General features: G+C 43.1%; 6 protein-coding genes across 6 annotated transcripts; 3 read left to right on the forward strand and 3 right to left on the reverse strand.

The window, feature by feature from the left end:
- Window positions 1-703: 703 nt before the first annotated feature.
- On the reverse strand, window positions 704-4,427 carry EAE97_003361 (uncharacterized protein; the record flags this gene model as incomplete). Its single annotated transcript, XM_038873873.1, has 4 exons — window positions 704-811; window positions 863-2,238; window positions 2,291-3,973; window positions 4,094-4,427. The coding sequence occupies 4 exons, from the start codon at window positions 4,425-4,427 to the stop codon at window positions 704-706; spliced, it is 3,501 nt and encodes a 1,166-aa protein (XP_038735736.1).
- A 2,446-nt stretch (window positions 4,428-6,873) lies between these two features.
- EAE97_003362 (uncharacterized protein) lies at window positions 6,874-7,637 on the forward strand (the record flags this gene model as incomplete). Its single annotated transcript, XM_038873874.1, has 3 exons — window positions 6,874-6,954; window positions 7,097-7,360; window positions 7,419-7,637. The coding sequence occupies 3 exons, from the start codon at window positions 6,874-6,876 to the stop codon at window positions 7,635-7,637; spliced, it is 564 nt and encodes a 187-aa protein (XP_038735737.1).
- Window positions 7,638-7,947: 310 nt separating this feature from the next.
- Window positions 7,948-8,836, forward strand: EAE97_003363 (uncharacterized protein; the record flags this gene model as incomplete). Its single annotated transcript, XM_038873875.1, has 3 exons — window positions 7,948-8,033; window positions 8,142-8,353; window positions 8,409-8,836. The coding sequence occupies 3 exons, from the start codon at window positions 7,948-7,950 to the stop codon at window positions 8,834-8,836; spliced, it is 726 nt and encodes a 241-aa protein (XP_038735738.1).
- A 103-nt stretch (window positions 8,837-8,939) lies between these two features.
- Window positions 8,940-9,586, reverse strand: EAE97_003364 (uncharacterized protein; the record flags this gene model as incomplete). Its single annotated transcript, XM_038873876.1, has 3 exons — window positions 8,940-9,374; window positions 9,426-9,501; window positions 9,555-9,586. The coding sequence occupies 3 exons, from the start codon at window positions 9,584-9,586 to the stop codon at window positions 8,940-8,942; spliced, it is 543 nt and encodes a 180-aa protein (XP_038735739.1).
- Window positions 9,587-10,308: 722 nt separating this feature from the next.
- On the forward strand, window positions 10,309-11,356 carry EAE97_003365 (uncharacterized protein; the record flags this gene model as incomplete). The annotated part of the gene is made up of 4 exons (XM_038873877.1): window positions 10,309-10,383; window positions 10,441-10,624; window positions 10,730-10,856; window positions 10,907-11,356. 4 exons carry the CDS (start codon window positions 10,309-10,311, stop codon window positions 11,022-11,024), a joined length of 504 nt encoding a protein of 167 aa, XP_038735740.1. The 3' UTR covers window positions 11,025-11,356.
- Window positions 11,357-12,678: 1,322 nt separating this feature from the next.
- Window positions 12,679-14,127, reverse strand: EAE97_003366 (uncharacterized protein; the record flags this gene model as incomplete). Its single annotated transcript, XM_038873878.1, has 3 exons — window positions 13,800-14,127; window positions 12,890-13,746; window positions 12,679-12,819 (listed from the first exon to the last, which is right to left on the reverse strand). Exons 1-3 carry the CDS (start codon window positions 13,918-13,920, stop codon window positions 12,679-12,681), a joined length of 1,119 nt encoding a protein of 372 aa, XP_038735741.1. The 5' UTR covers window positions 13,921-14,127.
- Between the last annotated feature and the right edge of the window lie 515 nt (window positions 14,128-14,642).

The raw sequence follows: 14,642 nt of genomic DNA on the forward strand, positions 1-14,642 counted from the left end.
ATGGATATACGACCGTCCTGCGATTAACCTAGTGAGACTGTTGTTGTAATCTTTGGGTTGGTTTGAGACCTCAATCCGAATCATTCAACTCTAAATTCAAGCTCGCAATCAACACCATAGATATTGACGACATCCATATCAAAAGACTGTTGTACGTTCTCCCATCAAAACCGATCCGCTGTGGCCATTCCAGCTTTTCCAACTTTCAAGAGTTAAGACCAAACGATGTGAAAGGTAAAGGCGACAGACATAATGCTATATCTATTCGTCCAACCCAATGCTTAATGAACACATGAAATGGAATGCCATTCTAATACCGTAGCCACCACCCAATCTTCCAAGGCACTCATCCACCTTCCAAACCCGAAGTGTTTTCTTCGAAAAAAAATAACTTAGCGTTCTCTACAAGAAGCTTCATAGAAATTGATACTTTTCAAGAGCCTGTTAGATGCTAAATTAACTTCCCAGCCCAAGTATCTTACCCCCGTAAGTGAACCTCATCTGCAGTCTTGTGGATTTCGCGGACTCAGGACATGACATTCATGGTTTCACTTAAATTCAGGCATTGTGAATACACCTCTGGCTGGCCTTTCCGTATTATAAACTTGAGTTTAAATCGTAATTACTATTGGATTTTCTTTACAGGCTAGATATACAGACATATTTGCGACCATTTGTTTTGCTCATTCATTGCATAAACTACTTACAATGGCTTGCCACCGATGAAATCGGACCATCTGCGGACTTCTCCTGGAATACCTTCCTTGCGAGGAAGTTTCTCGTTCATACATTGGGCAAAGAGCTCAGCAGTCTAAAAATAGTTAGTACGTGATGTACGAGAAATGACTTTATTGTATCTTACCTTTGGTTCCATGAAGAGAGGAACACCGAAGTCGACTGCATTTCTGCGCATAACGTAGTCGGTATCCTGAACAGTCTTGCCTCTAGCAAGTGCAAGATTGAAGACACCACGAATATCGTACTTCTTGAAAACTTCTCTCAGAGCTCTCTTATCCTCCTTGGGGAATTCAATGACCTCAACACTGACATCACCCTTAGCAGTCGATTCCAAGAACTTCTTGACTTCAGGTTCGGCAGCATAGAGCTTGTAGCCTAATGGAGACAAGTAGTCAACAATCTTAGTGAGAGAAGTCTTAGTGACATCACCACCGAAAAGAAGACCCTCTCCTGGTTCTGGCATACGGAAGTTCATGGTTGATTGGAGAGAAGCCCAGTAAGCCTCAACGAGATCCTTACCGAAGCAAGCAATCTCACCAGTACTGGACATTTCGACACCCAAGAATGGATCAGCACCAGCAAGACGAGTCCAGGAGAATTGAGGAACCTTAGTAGCGAGGTAATCACGCTTGATGGCCATAAGATCGGTGGGTTCAGGGACATTTTGGCCCACAAGAGCCTTAGTAGCGACATCAATGAAGTTGACACCAAGAACCTTGCTGACAAATGGGAAAGAACGGGATGCACGCAAGTTACATTCGATAACCTTCAATTGTGGAAGGCCGCCCTCGGGGTCCTCGGCCTTGATGATTTGCATGTTGAAAGGACCGGTAATACTCCAGGCCTTAGCAACCTTCTCAGCGATCTCCTTGACACGATCCATGGTGGTTTGATCAAGGGAAGCAGGAGGTAAAACAAGAGTGGCGTCACCGGAGTGAACACCAGCTTGCTCAACGTGCTCACTGACAGCGTGAAGAATGAGTTGACCATTAGATCCAACACCATCCACATCAATCTCTTCAGCACCTTCAATGAATTTGGTGATAACAACCGGGTGATCAGGGGAAACGTTGCTAGCGGCTTCGAGCTTCTCCTTAAGCTCATCCTTGCTTCTAATGACAGTCATGGCAGCACCTGACAATACATATGAAGGGCGGACGAGAACTGGGTAGCTGACTTCCTCGGCGAAAGCCTCTGCGTCTGCGACTGAGGTGAGCTCCTTCCATGCTGGTTGATCAACTCCGATGCTGTCCAAGATTGCAGAAAACTTTTGTCTGTCTTCTGCCTTGTCAATATCCTTAGGGTCTGTTCCTAAAATCTTGGCTCCACCTGATTCTTGCAAACGAAGAGCAATGTTTTGTGGGAGTTGACCACCGACAGAAACAACAACTCCGCTGGCAGATTCAAGTTCGTAGATATCCATTACACGTTCGTAGCTCAATTCTTCGAAGTAGAGTTTGTCAGCAGTGTCGAAGTCAGTACTGTAAGTCTCCGGGTTGTCTGGCAAGAAGTTAGCATTGATTCATGGAGGTAGAGTTAAGAAAAAACTTACAGTTGATCATGACGGTCTTCTTGCCCATCTCTTTCAAAGCAAGAGTTGCACTAACAGCACACCAATCGAATTCAACGGAGCTACCAATTCTGTATACACCACTTCCCAAGATAATAGTTCCCTTATCCTCAAATGTGACGTCATGAGTTGTTGCATTGTATGTCGTGTAGAGGTAGTTAGTGTTTGCGGGGAACTCAGCAGCAAGAGTATCAATTCTCTTAACAAAAGGAGTGATGCCAAAGCTCTTTCTGAGGGCTCGAACTTCATCTTCGGTGGACTTAACAGCATTGGCAATTTGTTTGTCAGAGAAACCCAATTTCTTTGCTTTTTGGATGATTTCCTTCTTCAATCCATCAAGGCTTCCAATATCCTCAAGTTCGTGGGTACAGTCAACGATGTTCTGAAGCTTGTACAAGAACCATTTATCAATCTTGGTAAGGTCATGTACACGATCAACAGAATAGTTCTCGTGGAGCATGGCTTGTCCAACAGCTAACCAACGACGATCGGTGGGATTTTGGAGTTCGTAGTCAAGGTCATCAAATTTATCTCCCTGGAAACCGACAAATCTTGGATCAACTTGACGAATAGCCTTTTGGATGGATTCTTCGAATGTTCTACCGATAGCCATGACCTCACCAACAGACTTCATGGCACTGCCGATGTCGCGCTTGACGTGTTGGAACTTTGACAAATCCCATCTAGGAATCTTAGAGACGATATAATCAAGGGAAGGCTCAAAGTTGGCAGTTGTAGTCTTGGTAACAGCGTTTGGTAACTCGGGGAGAGTGTGGCCAAGTCCGATCTTAGCAGCAGTATACGCAAGAGGGTAACCAGTAGCTTTCGAGGCAAGAGCAGATGACCGGGAGAGACGAGCGTTAACTTCAATGACTCTGTAGTCTAATCCATCTGGTTGCAAAGCGTATTGAACGTTACATTCTCCAACAACACCCAAGTGACGGACAATTTTGATAGCAGCTGAACGAAGCATGTGATATTCTTCGTCGCTCAAAGTTTGACTAGGAGCGACGACGATAGAATCACCAGTGTGAATGCCGAGAGGGTCGAAGTTTTCCATGTTGCAGACAGTGATACAGTTGTTGCTGGCATCTCTGACGACCTCATATTCAACTTCTTTCCATCCCTTCAATGATTTTTCAACCAGAATTTGAGGGGAAAGAGTCAAAGATCTAGAAGCCATGTTGCGAAGTTCTTCCTCATTGTTTGCAAATCCAGAACCAAGACCACCAAGAGCATAGGCAGCACGGACAATGATTGGATAACCAATACCCTTTGCAGCCTCCAAAGCTTCATCCACAGTTGATACAGCGACAGATTGAGCAATTGGGATGTTGATCTCACCAAGAGCCTTAGCGAAGAGATCTCTATCCTCACTGGTCTCGAGGGTCTTAATACTGGTACCCAAAACCTTTACGCCATATCTCTCAAAGATACCCATACGTTCCATTTGTACACCGAGGTTGAGAGCTGTTTGACCACCGAAAGTGAGGAAGATACCATCTGGTCTCTCACGCTCGATAACATATGTGACATATTCAGGTGTGACGGGAAGATAATAAACTTCGTCGGTGAGAACGTGTGCAGTTTGGATCGTTGCAATATTGGGGTTGATGAGTACAGAAGCTACACCAGCTTCTTTCAAGGCCTTCAATGCTTGAGAACCTGGATTGAATAAATGGTTAGCATGATATAACACATGGCCTGAAGATAAGTCGACACGAAGAGTATTTTTACGCCCAAAAATGACTCATTCTGCCAAAAATCAAAATCTGGGGAACCAACCTGAATAATCGAATTCTCCTGCTTGACCGATACTCAAGCCACCACTTCCAATGACCAGAACCTTCTTCACGTTCACTGGGTTGGCAGCTCCCTTGACAACTCCACTGGCCAAGTATGCTTCTGCGCTGGGCGCGGTTTGTGACTGATCCCTAAGGAGTGTCGAGCTGGAAAAAAGTCGAGCATATTTGCTGTTTTTCCAAACTTGAGCTGGTTGACGGTGTACAAGACCGTTAATGGAAGCTCTAGTAGTGAATGCTCTCGCAGGCAAAGCTGGAGCTTTACATTGACGCAGGAGCGACGAAGATCGATATGCGAATCGGTTTGCGAGCGCCATGATATCGAATTGTGGTTTCAATTGAACTTTTTAAGTAACTTTTCCACCTGATCCGTTTTCACTTTACCCTGCCAATTAAATCAAAATTGATTTGGCTCTTTTGTGGGAAAAAGAATGTGAGTTTTGGATAATGGATATTTTTTGTTGTAAATCTACCTAGGGTAGCTTTCTGATAAGCTTTTGATGTCGGTTTGTAAATAAAGGAATAATGAACCCCTCTGTTGTAGCAGATTGAAGTTATTCCTGGAGTTTGGAAGGTTCGAAGTCTCTAAGCATTGTCGATTAAGTTGGGGAAATCAAAATGGTATCGTGTTAATTTTTCGAATTTGGAGATGTTTTGTGTCAATGAGGATTTTCTGGATTCTGGTTGAAGATTTTATTCTTATATGTGATGGATATGAGTCTGATGAGTCTGAGTCTTTTTTAGTTGTGTGACCGGCTGCTTGGAACCAAAATTTTCTTAGCCCCGCTTTTTGATCTGCATAGACAATCCCAACCAACCAACAAAGGATATCTTGGATTTATTCCAGATTGGGGGTGAAGAAGATTGAAATTGAGCCAATCAAAATTTATTAGTCACTCAATTAACATTCGAATTTACCAATTGGCTCTTTGGCGTCATGATTTGCCAAAAGAAAATCAGTGCCGGTTGGGGGACGGGAGCTATTTCGTCTAATTGATCTAATTGATCTAATTCATCTAATACATCTAATTCATGGACCCGGGTTATTAGTCAGACAACCTACTAAATGCCTCTACCGCATTTTTGAGCGAGGGGTTTGAACGAGGGGTTCATACTATCATGGCATCATCAGAGCGATGCCGGCGGATGATAAAATTCTTCTTCGTGCATTATTTACATGTGTGTGCGTGGCAGGAAGACGTGGGGTCTATGTGAATATTTTGATACATGGATCTTCAATGAGCATCACACATTTCTTCCTCATTAGCTATAATCTCGCAACCATTTCGGGAAATGCTGATATCGAATACTACCCATGTTGATCTAAGAAAGCCACTAGTCATCGGCTGAGTTTCGCTTACTTAATACCTTCGAAAGGGGAGGCCGTTATAACATTAACTCTCTCAGAAGATTCTCACATGATTGGTTGTCCTATAATATTTAGATAAAATATTGCTGATGATATTCCAAGTTACCGATCTGTTAAGAAGAAACGATGGTGAGATGACTTTGACCTTATCGTTATCGTTCAATATACATTTCTTTTCCAACTCGTTGCTTATAACTATCAACCCCTTATAATACAAATACGCTTGATGACATTGTATCTACTCCACAACATTCCAAACTAAACAGATTTCGATTGCTTGTATTTGTAGTAAATTTCACGCGGACTCAATAGTTATCTGTCAATCAATCAACAGATGATTTTCACGCATGATTTATCGAACAGGTAGGTATTTTGATGAGTCATGTGGTTCAACGGCAATGTGAATGTTAAGATGTATCAACATTAATTGATGTCGTCCCAAGTGGTCAGAATGCCATCCGTCAATCTATAGCATCTCCAGTATAAGACCTACCGGGCTATATGGCAGTAGCTAGCCATGGCCACAGGCCCCCTGTGTCCGGTCAGCATTCGAAGTCGGAGCTCACAAACGTTAAGCTATTACCTTCATACGTTCTATCTCCAGAGGCTTTGCATGGATTAGTGCGTGCACCGAAAGAGGAGTGGCTGCGCATCATATGTCTGAATCAGGATTGATAGCCGGGGAGCGTGTGTCAAAACCATTCAATCTTAGCGATGATGTCGCGGCTACGTTGCGGCTGTCAATGTCTGGTAGACTACAATTATGTTTGTTTAGTGCCAGGGCTGTGCATCCAAGGGCTAATCGCATCAAAACATTCCAATCACGGGAGAAGGGAAGGAGACGGTTTTATGTTGCCACTTGTTAGAGAGCTTGATCCGTTAGTACAATCCACCCATCTCTGGGATATTAGCCGACCTATACGTTCATTGGCGAAAACAACTAACGTCATTTGAACCTCATCTCATTTCTATGATAGCAATTAGAATTGAAGATTGCTCAAGGCCCGAATGCAACAAAACTCTTAATCGCGCGATCAAGCAAACAAGATAGGATACTAGTCGGTTGAGAAAATGTATGTATAGTCCTAGAAGCAAAGTCCTGCCTTTTTCAATGTGATGGAATCGACCTTGCTCTACGATAGAGGTGGTTCAGTTGAGTAGAATGAAAGTGTGATGTTAATGCTCGCTTATCGAGGAGTGCGTTCTGAATCTACTGTCGGCACATGTGCGGCAGTGACCGAGATAACCGATAAGGTACACCATAAGCTAGGTGAACTTACATGTTTACACCTTTTTCGCAAACATCTTCTCACCATGACCTTAGATATTAATCGTTGATCATAATAACAAACAATCCATCACGCCTGCAGCGTCACATTCATAGTCTCGTCAGAATGGATCCCTCGTCAACTCCATCACCGCCAAAGCTACAGATCGCACATGTTCTCGCTGATCTCAATATCCTCAAGCAAGCAGTTCGTCAACACCATTGACCCATCGCATCCCGCACGCCAAAGTCTTGCATTATATTCTATGGCTCCCCACATCTCCACGCGCATCCCCACACACGATATCGATGTTTCTCTGAGTATGCATGCTAACCAGTCTTATGCGCAGCCACCTAGAGCTACCCTCTCCTTTTTACGCAGCCTCTCCACCGTGTCGGCCACTATAGACGAAAGAAAGACGTCAATCCATTCACAACCAACGGCAAAATTTGATCGCCTCGGTCGACGCATACCCACACCACCTTCTGTTGTTCAGTCGCCGTCTCCTCCGCTCAGGAAACACTCCTCTATGGATTCAATTGATCTCCCAGAAACCGAGGAATCCATGCGAGAGACTCGAGAACGTCGTCTTGAAAGAAGGATAAGTAGCGGCGTATGTTATAGATTCTACTCAGTCGCATTAGAATGATAGCTAACATATTATATTACAGAGGGATGAAGAATTCATGCGCGCGAAGACATTGCTTGCATATTATAACAATCGACACAAGCTCCAAGAAAAGGGCCAAAGGGGAATGAAAATGTCACAGGAAAGGGTCGATAAAGCGTTGCATGAACAAGCGGACAGGAGACAGCAGGTGGGAAAAAGAGGTTCTCTTGAAAAGCTTGGAGTACCAGATGCGAGTAATTATCTTTTATTCAAGAGTTAGATGCTCAAATATGATTTGATTCAATACTAAATTGAAATTTCTCGAGAATTTGAAAAATTTGGTATTCAGGAATCTATCTCATCATATATATCTGCAATACCGCATACAAAGATGCAAGTCTTCATAATCCTCGGAACCGATCAGAGCTGCCGGAAAGCTTATCCCGTCGGTGGCCGAGCGGGGTCTCCACTGAAGGGTCATAATAAGATCTCCACACGAATTGCTCACTTATTTGAGCTTCAAGTAACCACACCTTTGGATTGTATATGAAAAGTTTTGAATATTTGTATTTTGGTATACTTCATTCAATATGTCTTTAATCTTCCGCCGTGGCATTGCCACCATATCTCCTTTCAAGAGTGCTTCAAAAGTTGTATGTATCGGGAGAAACTACGTGTATGTTTACCCCCACTCCTCTTCCTCCTCGGCCATGAACTGCTTCTTGGAATCCCTCAACTGAGTGTCTTCAAAGTATACGGTATAGCTGAACTGATTGAACAACAGAGATCATATCACGGAATTGAACAACAGCAAGCCCAAACAGCCATTCTTCTTCCTCAAGCCACCTTCCTCGATTCTCCCTCCAAATGGTGGAGCTGTCATTCGACCAAAGGGTGTGGATTTGCATTATGAAGTGGAATTGGCTTTGATCATGGGGAAACAGGTCAAGAATCTCGAGCCGGAGAATGAGAAGGAAGCTTATGATTCTATCGAAAGTGCGTATTCTAGAATGGGTGACTCAATTTGGTTTCTAATCATTGAATTACATAGGCTACGCAATGAGCATTGATATGACAGCTCGCAATGTCCAAAACGAAGCAAAGAAGAAGGGTCTCCCATGGGATATCGCGAAGGGATTTGACACCTTCCTCCCAATGAGCAACATCATTTCCAAATCACAAATTCCGGATCCTCATGATGCTACCGTGTGGCTTACAGTCAACAACGAACACAGGCAAAAGGATTCTACAGAATTGATGTTGTACCGAATTCCGAGAATTTTGAGCGATATCTCGAAGGTTATGACTTTGGAGAAAGGAGATATTGTCTTGACTGGTACACCAAAGGGAGTTGGATCTGTGAAGCCCGGAGATGTTATGCGAGTCGGCATTAGTGTTGGGGGTAAGGAGTTGGAGGAAGGAAAGATTGAAGTTGCAGTTGAAGAGTCGACGAGTACATATCAGTTCAAGGAGACTTGAGCAATTTACACAGGTTGTTTACACTAGGATACCCGACAATATGTATGAGAGTTTAGACTTTATGCGAAAGACTTTGTTATTTCATTATTCCTTTTCTCATCAATCAAGCGATATTTGGATCCTTGATAGATCCTACCGGAGGCGCTGATTCCGCGACTGTCCCGCATTTCTTACATTTTCTCCTATCCTCACTATCCTTGAAGCTGTTCACAGCTTCCTTGATTTGCGTGCCCAAGTCTGTACAATGGAAAGAAGCTTCCTCCACCACGTCGCGGCAGTTTGTGCAATACCACCTCAATCTATCTAATGAACCCGCTGGTCTTGGTTGCTCTAGCACAATGCCAACTGTGTTTGCGAATCGAACAGGATTATGCGGCGTATTTGGTGGCAATAGAAACATTTCTCCCTCCCCAATGATAATATCCCTAAATTCGCCTTCATCGACCACTTTCAACATCATAGCTCCCTTGTATTGGTAGAACCATTCTGCGGTCTCGTTTATGTGATAGTCGGTTCGTGCATTGGGGCCTCCTACGATCTGCGGAGCTTAGAAATTGTCTGAGACAGTGATGGGTGGTGATGATCGTACCATGACAGTCACATCCTTATTGTACACGCAGTAGTTGTTAATGGGAGGCTTCAAGAGATGAGAGTTCTCTTCGAGCCTATCGAGTCACTGTTAAAACAGATTCCTTTCATGATCTCGAAATTTGCTTACCACTTGGGCAGGTTTAAGGGACTGGTGAGCATCTTGGACGAAATTATAAAGGTTGTATAATACAGTGTTGCCAAGCTCAGTTTAGAAATTCATGATCGAATTGATGAGTCTTGCCCCTCACATCCGATGAAACCGGTTGCGGCAGTATGAAATAGCTTATCTTCTGTAACACCGATGTCCGTGCATTATCTGATAAAGAACAGTGCAGCTTGTCTTGTCTCGAGCTTCCAAGGTTGTCTAAGAATATGCGGAAGACTCGTACACTCTTTTCGTAATTCAGTATCAAATCAAATAATCATTATTTCAAATCCAAAAAGGGAAGAGGATTATACTTGCAAGCTTTAAGATAGTATAATCATGAGATGACAATAAAAATGTCCTCATCAACGTATGATTCTGTTTGAGTGATTCAGTGTACCGCTTTTGGTGTTCACATGGAGCTTGTCAGACAGAGCTGTTGGCGCTTTATTAGCTTGGTTTGAGCGCATTTGAGAAGGTAAATTAGGGGACCATTGCACCATCGATTCATAACACTCTGTAATTGGTGCAATTAACCCCTAGGGAGTTACGCCTGTCTTCCAACAGCAGTGTGCGAGTAGATAGTGATATATATAGAATCATTTTAATATCCATTTCAGAAGCATCATCTTCTTTCATTGAAATCTTACGGACCTTCGCAAACTCGAATTACCATACACTTCATCGATATCGATCGATTCAGTTATATACAAATTGTTGTAACATTCGATTCACAATGGATCATTCACATATGGATCACAGCATGCACGATATGGGAATGGATATGGGAGGAGATAGATGTAACATGAACGTCCGTTGTCAATCTACTCGACTCTCTCGATTGCTCAATCGCTAACCTCAATTGCAGATGCTCTTCACCTGGGACACGAACAATCTCTGTATAATTTTCCGCTGGTGGCACATCCGCTCCACCTTCTCCCTCCTCATTTCCCTCGTTGGCGTCGTCGCCATCACCGCCGGATACGAAGGCATCCGCTCCCTGACCCGTCGCTATGAATCCTGGGTCGACAGACAACAAGGCTCTATAACCCGTGAGTTCTCTTACTTTTCTACTCTCCCCCATGCGCGCTTTTCCTCCCTCGACTTTCATACCTGAGCAGTGGAATGAAAAGCTGAGACTATGTGTGTGAATTAAGTGGATGATGTTACTGAAAATACGCCTTTTCTCTGGGCAGGACGCAATCAAGAAGAAGTGGGTCAGAGAGCACATGTTATTAAAGCTGCGCTATATGCTTTCCAGTATTTTTATGCATTTATGTTGATGTAAGTATTTACTCTATCCTCTCAGCGGAGAGTTACTAATGAAGTTCTAGGTTGCTCTTCATGACATATAATGGATGGGTCATGATTGCAGTAGGAGTTGGTGCATTTGTGGGTTTCTTGATATTTGGAAAGGATACTTCGGCTGCGAAAGAGACGGCATGTCATTGAGAGTTTAAATGGCGGAGTTAAGGGAATGAGTGTTCTGGCGGAGGATGGGTTCAGAGTCGGGTAGAGACAGGGCGAGCATCTGGTTGATGAAAGAGAGAACAGAAGCAGGTCGAAAACATGGATCTTTGGGAGACAAGCGTCGAATAATCGAGACAAGCAAGATTTGTTTTAGTTTGAGAATGCCAAATACCCAGCGTTGTTTACATGATCTCAGGACGCTATGCATGGATTTATTGCGTCGGCGCGGAGCCGTTCATATATGGATATACACAGGGGTGGTGTTTCGCTTTACATCTTTCAATTCTATATGGTCAATGCAGTCTTCTATCCGAGGTACTTGATCATGCTTGTGCAGTGCAGTGCAGATATGTCTATCATGCGATTATGACCAGTTGCAACTCCTTGATACAAAAATTAAGAGAACGTCCCGTAGGTTTGTATCTTTGATACCGAAGTAGCCACAAATCATAAAGCTTTCTCAGAGAGTATTGGACTACTCTCCGAGAAGATGTATCCTAATTTTAAGTTTGATATCTTTACAAAAGCAGACGCGGTAGATAAGTACCAATATCACATTCCACCAAAAACCAAAATGGGTGGACCTATCACTTACACCACAAATCCAAACCCAAAAAACAATAAGGAATCAACCAACTAAACAACCACCTTTTCCCAAAATGTGCAAAAAGGAATCCAAAAAGAAAAAAAGGTTTGTTGTTTTGGTGTCTACCAGAGATTGTTACTCCAGGTGGGTGTCGAACCCACGACTTTCGCATAACTTCATATTGATCCACAAGGGGAAGAATATAAGAACGACACGCTAACCACTCTATAATTTGTATATTAGCCATGATGTACCTTCATTTTTGGAATGGAGGCAGTAACTTACGCGTCACTGGAGTTTGGCATGTTTGTTTGACGAAGCCGCCGTTTTTAAACATATATTAGGTTATTGCCCATTTTTGCAGGGGTCTAGTGGGGTCGATTGAGTAAGAGGTGTGGATTGGTTTGGAGGAGGGGAAATAGTGGGGTTTGATCGGTTGGAGTTGGTGTGTGGAACTTGTGAGTCTAGATTTTGGTCTGGATGGCAATTGTACATGTATTGATCAATTCACTTGTTATATCTCATGTTTTTTGAGTAAAAAAAGTATATAACTCATTACGAAATACGATATACAATATTAACTAAGAGCTTTCTTCGAAGTACTGAAGGTCTTTTTGATTCTGCTGGAAGGGTTTGTCTACAAAACTTACATGTCGTTGTCACTGGTTGGCCTCTAGTTTGTACGATGTGCTAGAGCATATGAATTATTCGAGGTACGAATTTCATAGTCGCGGTAATTCAAAGAGATGGCTATCTACAAACGGACGCATTGAAGGGATGCCCGGTTCCAGTTGGAAAAATTAAGCTGCTCTCCTCACTGCTCAGCTTTTTATGCTGAAAGATGGTTAAACTTCATCTGTACTTCACAACAAAATCTTACCAAGGAGAGCTCATCTCATAATGGCTCACCGAAAATACTACAGACTATTAGGGCGTCTCACAGGTCATCATTGGAGATCATTGAACAAGGTTCACAGGTTTCTTGTATTAGGGTGTATGACAATATCCATTCTGACACACCATTTCATCTTCTCAATCATTATCGAGTTCTCAATTCCAATCCTCGCTGCAGCAATTACTCTCTGACGAAGTTGCAGGGCTCTCAGGACAGCACCGGTCCCCTGCTACTGGAGTAGGTGAAAGTTGTTCAAGTATAGGAAGCGAGGCCGATGGCTCTAGTGTTGTTTGCATCTTATGGTTTTAATTAACCTCAGTTCTCGAATCAAAGACGTCCGCATTATCACGCGGGAAGGGGATTTACATCACCAAGTCCTGAAGGCAATCCGTTTGCGATATTCTGAATAGCTACTTTGGTTGGCTTTGAAAGCTCCTTTCCGAGAATTACCACCAATACAGGTGTTCTTAGGCAACGAAATCTACCCTTGCGTACTCCCGATCGAAACTTATTTATAACTTTATGAGTGCGCTTTTCATCCTTCTTATCTTTCGCAATTGGGCTGACTGGTAACTCTGTAATTGGAGAATCACCACCAACATTTGGTTCAATAGCTGCAATAGATGGATATTGAGCAGGACCATCCGATTGTCCGATGATATCTTCCGTGATTTCTGTCGGTACCTCTGGCAATGGCGATGCTGCTATTGACCCTTCGGGCACTGCTCCGAGAGGTCTCATGAGCGATGATTCTAGGGAGCTATCACGCTTGTTCATAAACAAAAGTTTATCTACGTTCAGAACAGCAGATGGACCATCCAAAACGCTCGTTCTAGGACTGACTTCCAGGCAAGGACCTCGAAGATGGTCAGGCAACGCACCAAAGTCTTTAATAGTCGTACCAGTGGGAAATTCGGGCTTAGTATCGTGTGATCCATCCATATCAAACTTTTCAGTCGCTGATAGACGCTTTGTTGGTGTTGATGGCGCAGTGTGGAAATGAGAGTGGGCTTCTGTATAGGTTTTTGATTCAACAAGTTCGTCTTCAAAGATGTCATCGTTTTCTTTCTCAACCTGCTTAAACTTGCGCCCCTCTTTACATGCCGAAGATTTAGAGGGTCTGTATGTCTTGACTTTTGGCCTCTTACTGGGAGCAGGTTGTGATCCTACACTGGCGGAACGCTTTGTCATGAGTCCAGGTTGTCCATTGGCTTCTGTGGTATCTGAATATTCACAAGTCAGTTCGAACGAGAATCTGGTTGGGATCAAAGATTACCAAATTCAATATCTTGCGAAGGAATAGAAATATCGATCAATTGAGGAACAGCTTCATACTGAGTAAAAGTGGTAAGTTCTAAACCATTGCCTTCACCGATAACCTTCATAGTCGGAGTCATCTTAACAAACTTCTGGATGACCCCCTCCTCCTCTGAAATGCCAACTAAGGTCAGTGGCACAATACGAATTTTGAGTGATCGCTTGAATGAGCCAGATGAGAGTGGAGGGCTCGATGTATTGCTCTCAGGACTAGATTTATGAGAAAAATTTCCAAGGGTAGGCGGAGTTTCCGATTCGGTTGATTAGCTTGTATCGAGGCTAGGCATCGAGCCTAAATTTCTTTTCGTAAAACGAGTGAGGTATCAACTAGATAGAGTTGCAGTCGGAGTGCTGTCATGGAGTTGTCTTGATGGAAAGGGGATCGGTATACTGTCGAGATATTTAAGATTAAGAATACCCTCAAATGAGTGACGAAACGAGTGGCTGCCAAAATAATGACGGTGATGATTACAATGATATGTTTGAATAATAGCAGGACCCTTTTCTCCAAATAATCAGGAGCTCTTTCAAAATTTGCCTTTTCATCCGTTGGTCGGTCGTTCTTGCCCCTTGCTCGAGTCTTTTCATCAGCATGTATATCGTCCCTTCTAAAACATAGAACCACTCCTCCATTCTAATCATTTTGGAAGTTGTAAAGAACTCATTGCTTGATTCACTTCTATATCAGATAGTATTAATATCTACGTCAAAAGCCACGATAGTATCTGATCTCTGTCTCCTTCTGCAAAGTTCAATTCATAGCACCACCAACAACTCACATTTATAACAGCCCTCAAACTCT

This window comes from Botrytis byssoidea (genome assembly GCF_014898295.1).
Source record: "Botrytis byssoidea strain MUCL 94 chromosome Unknown BBYS_005, whole genome shotgun sequence".
Classification (NCBI taxonomy): Eukaryota; Fungi; Ascomycota; class Leotiomycetes; order Helotiales; family Sclerotiniaceae; genus Botrytis; species Botrytis byssoidea.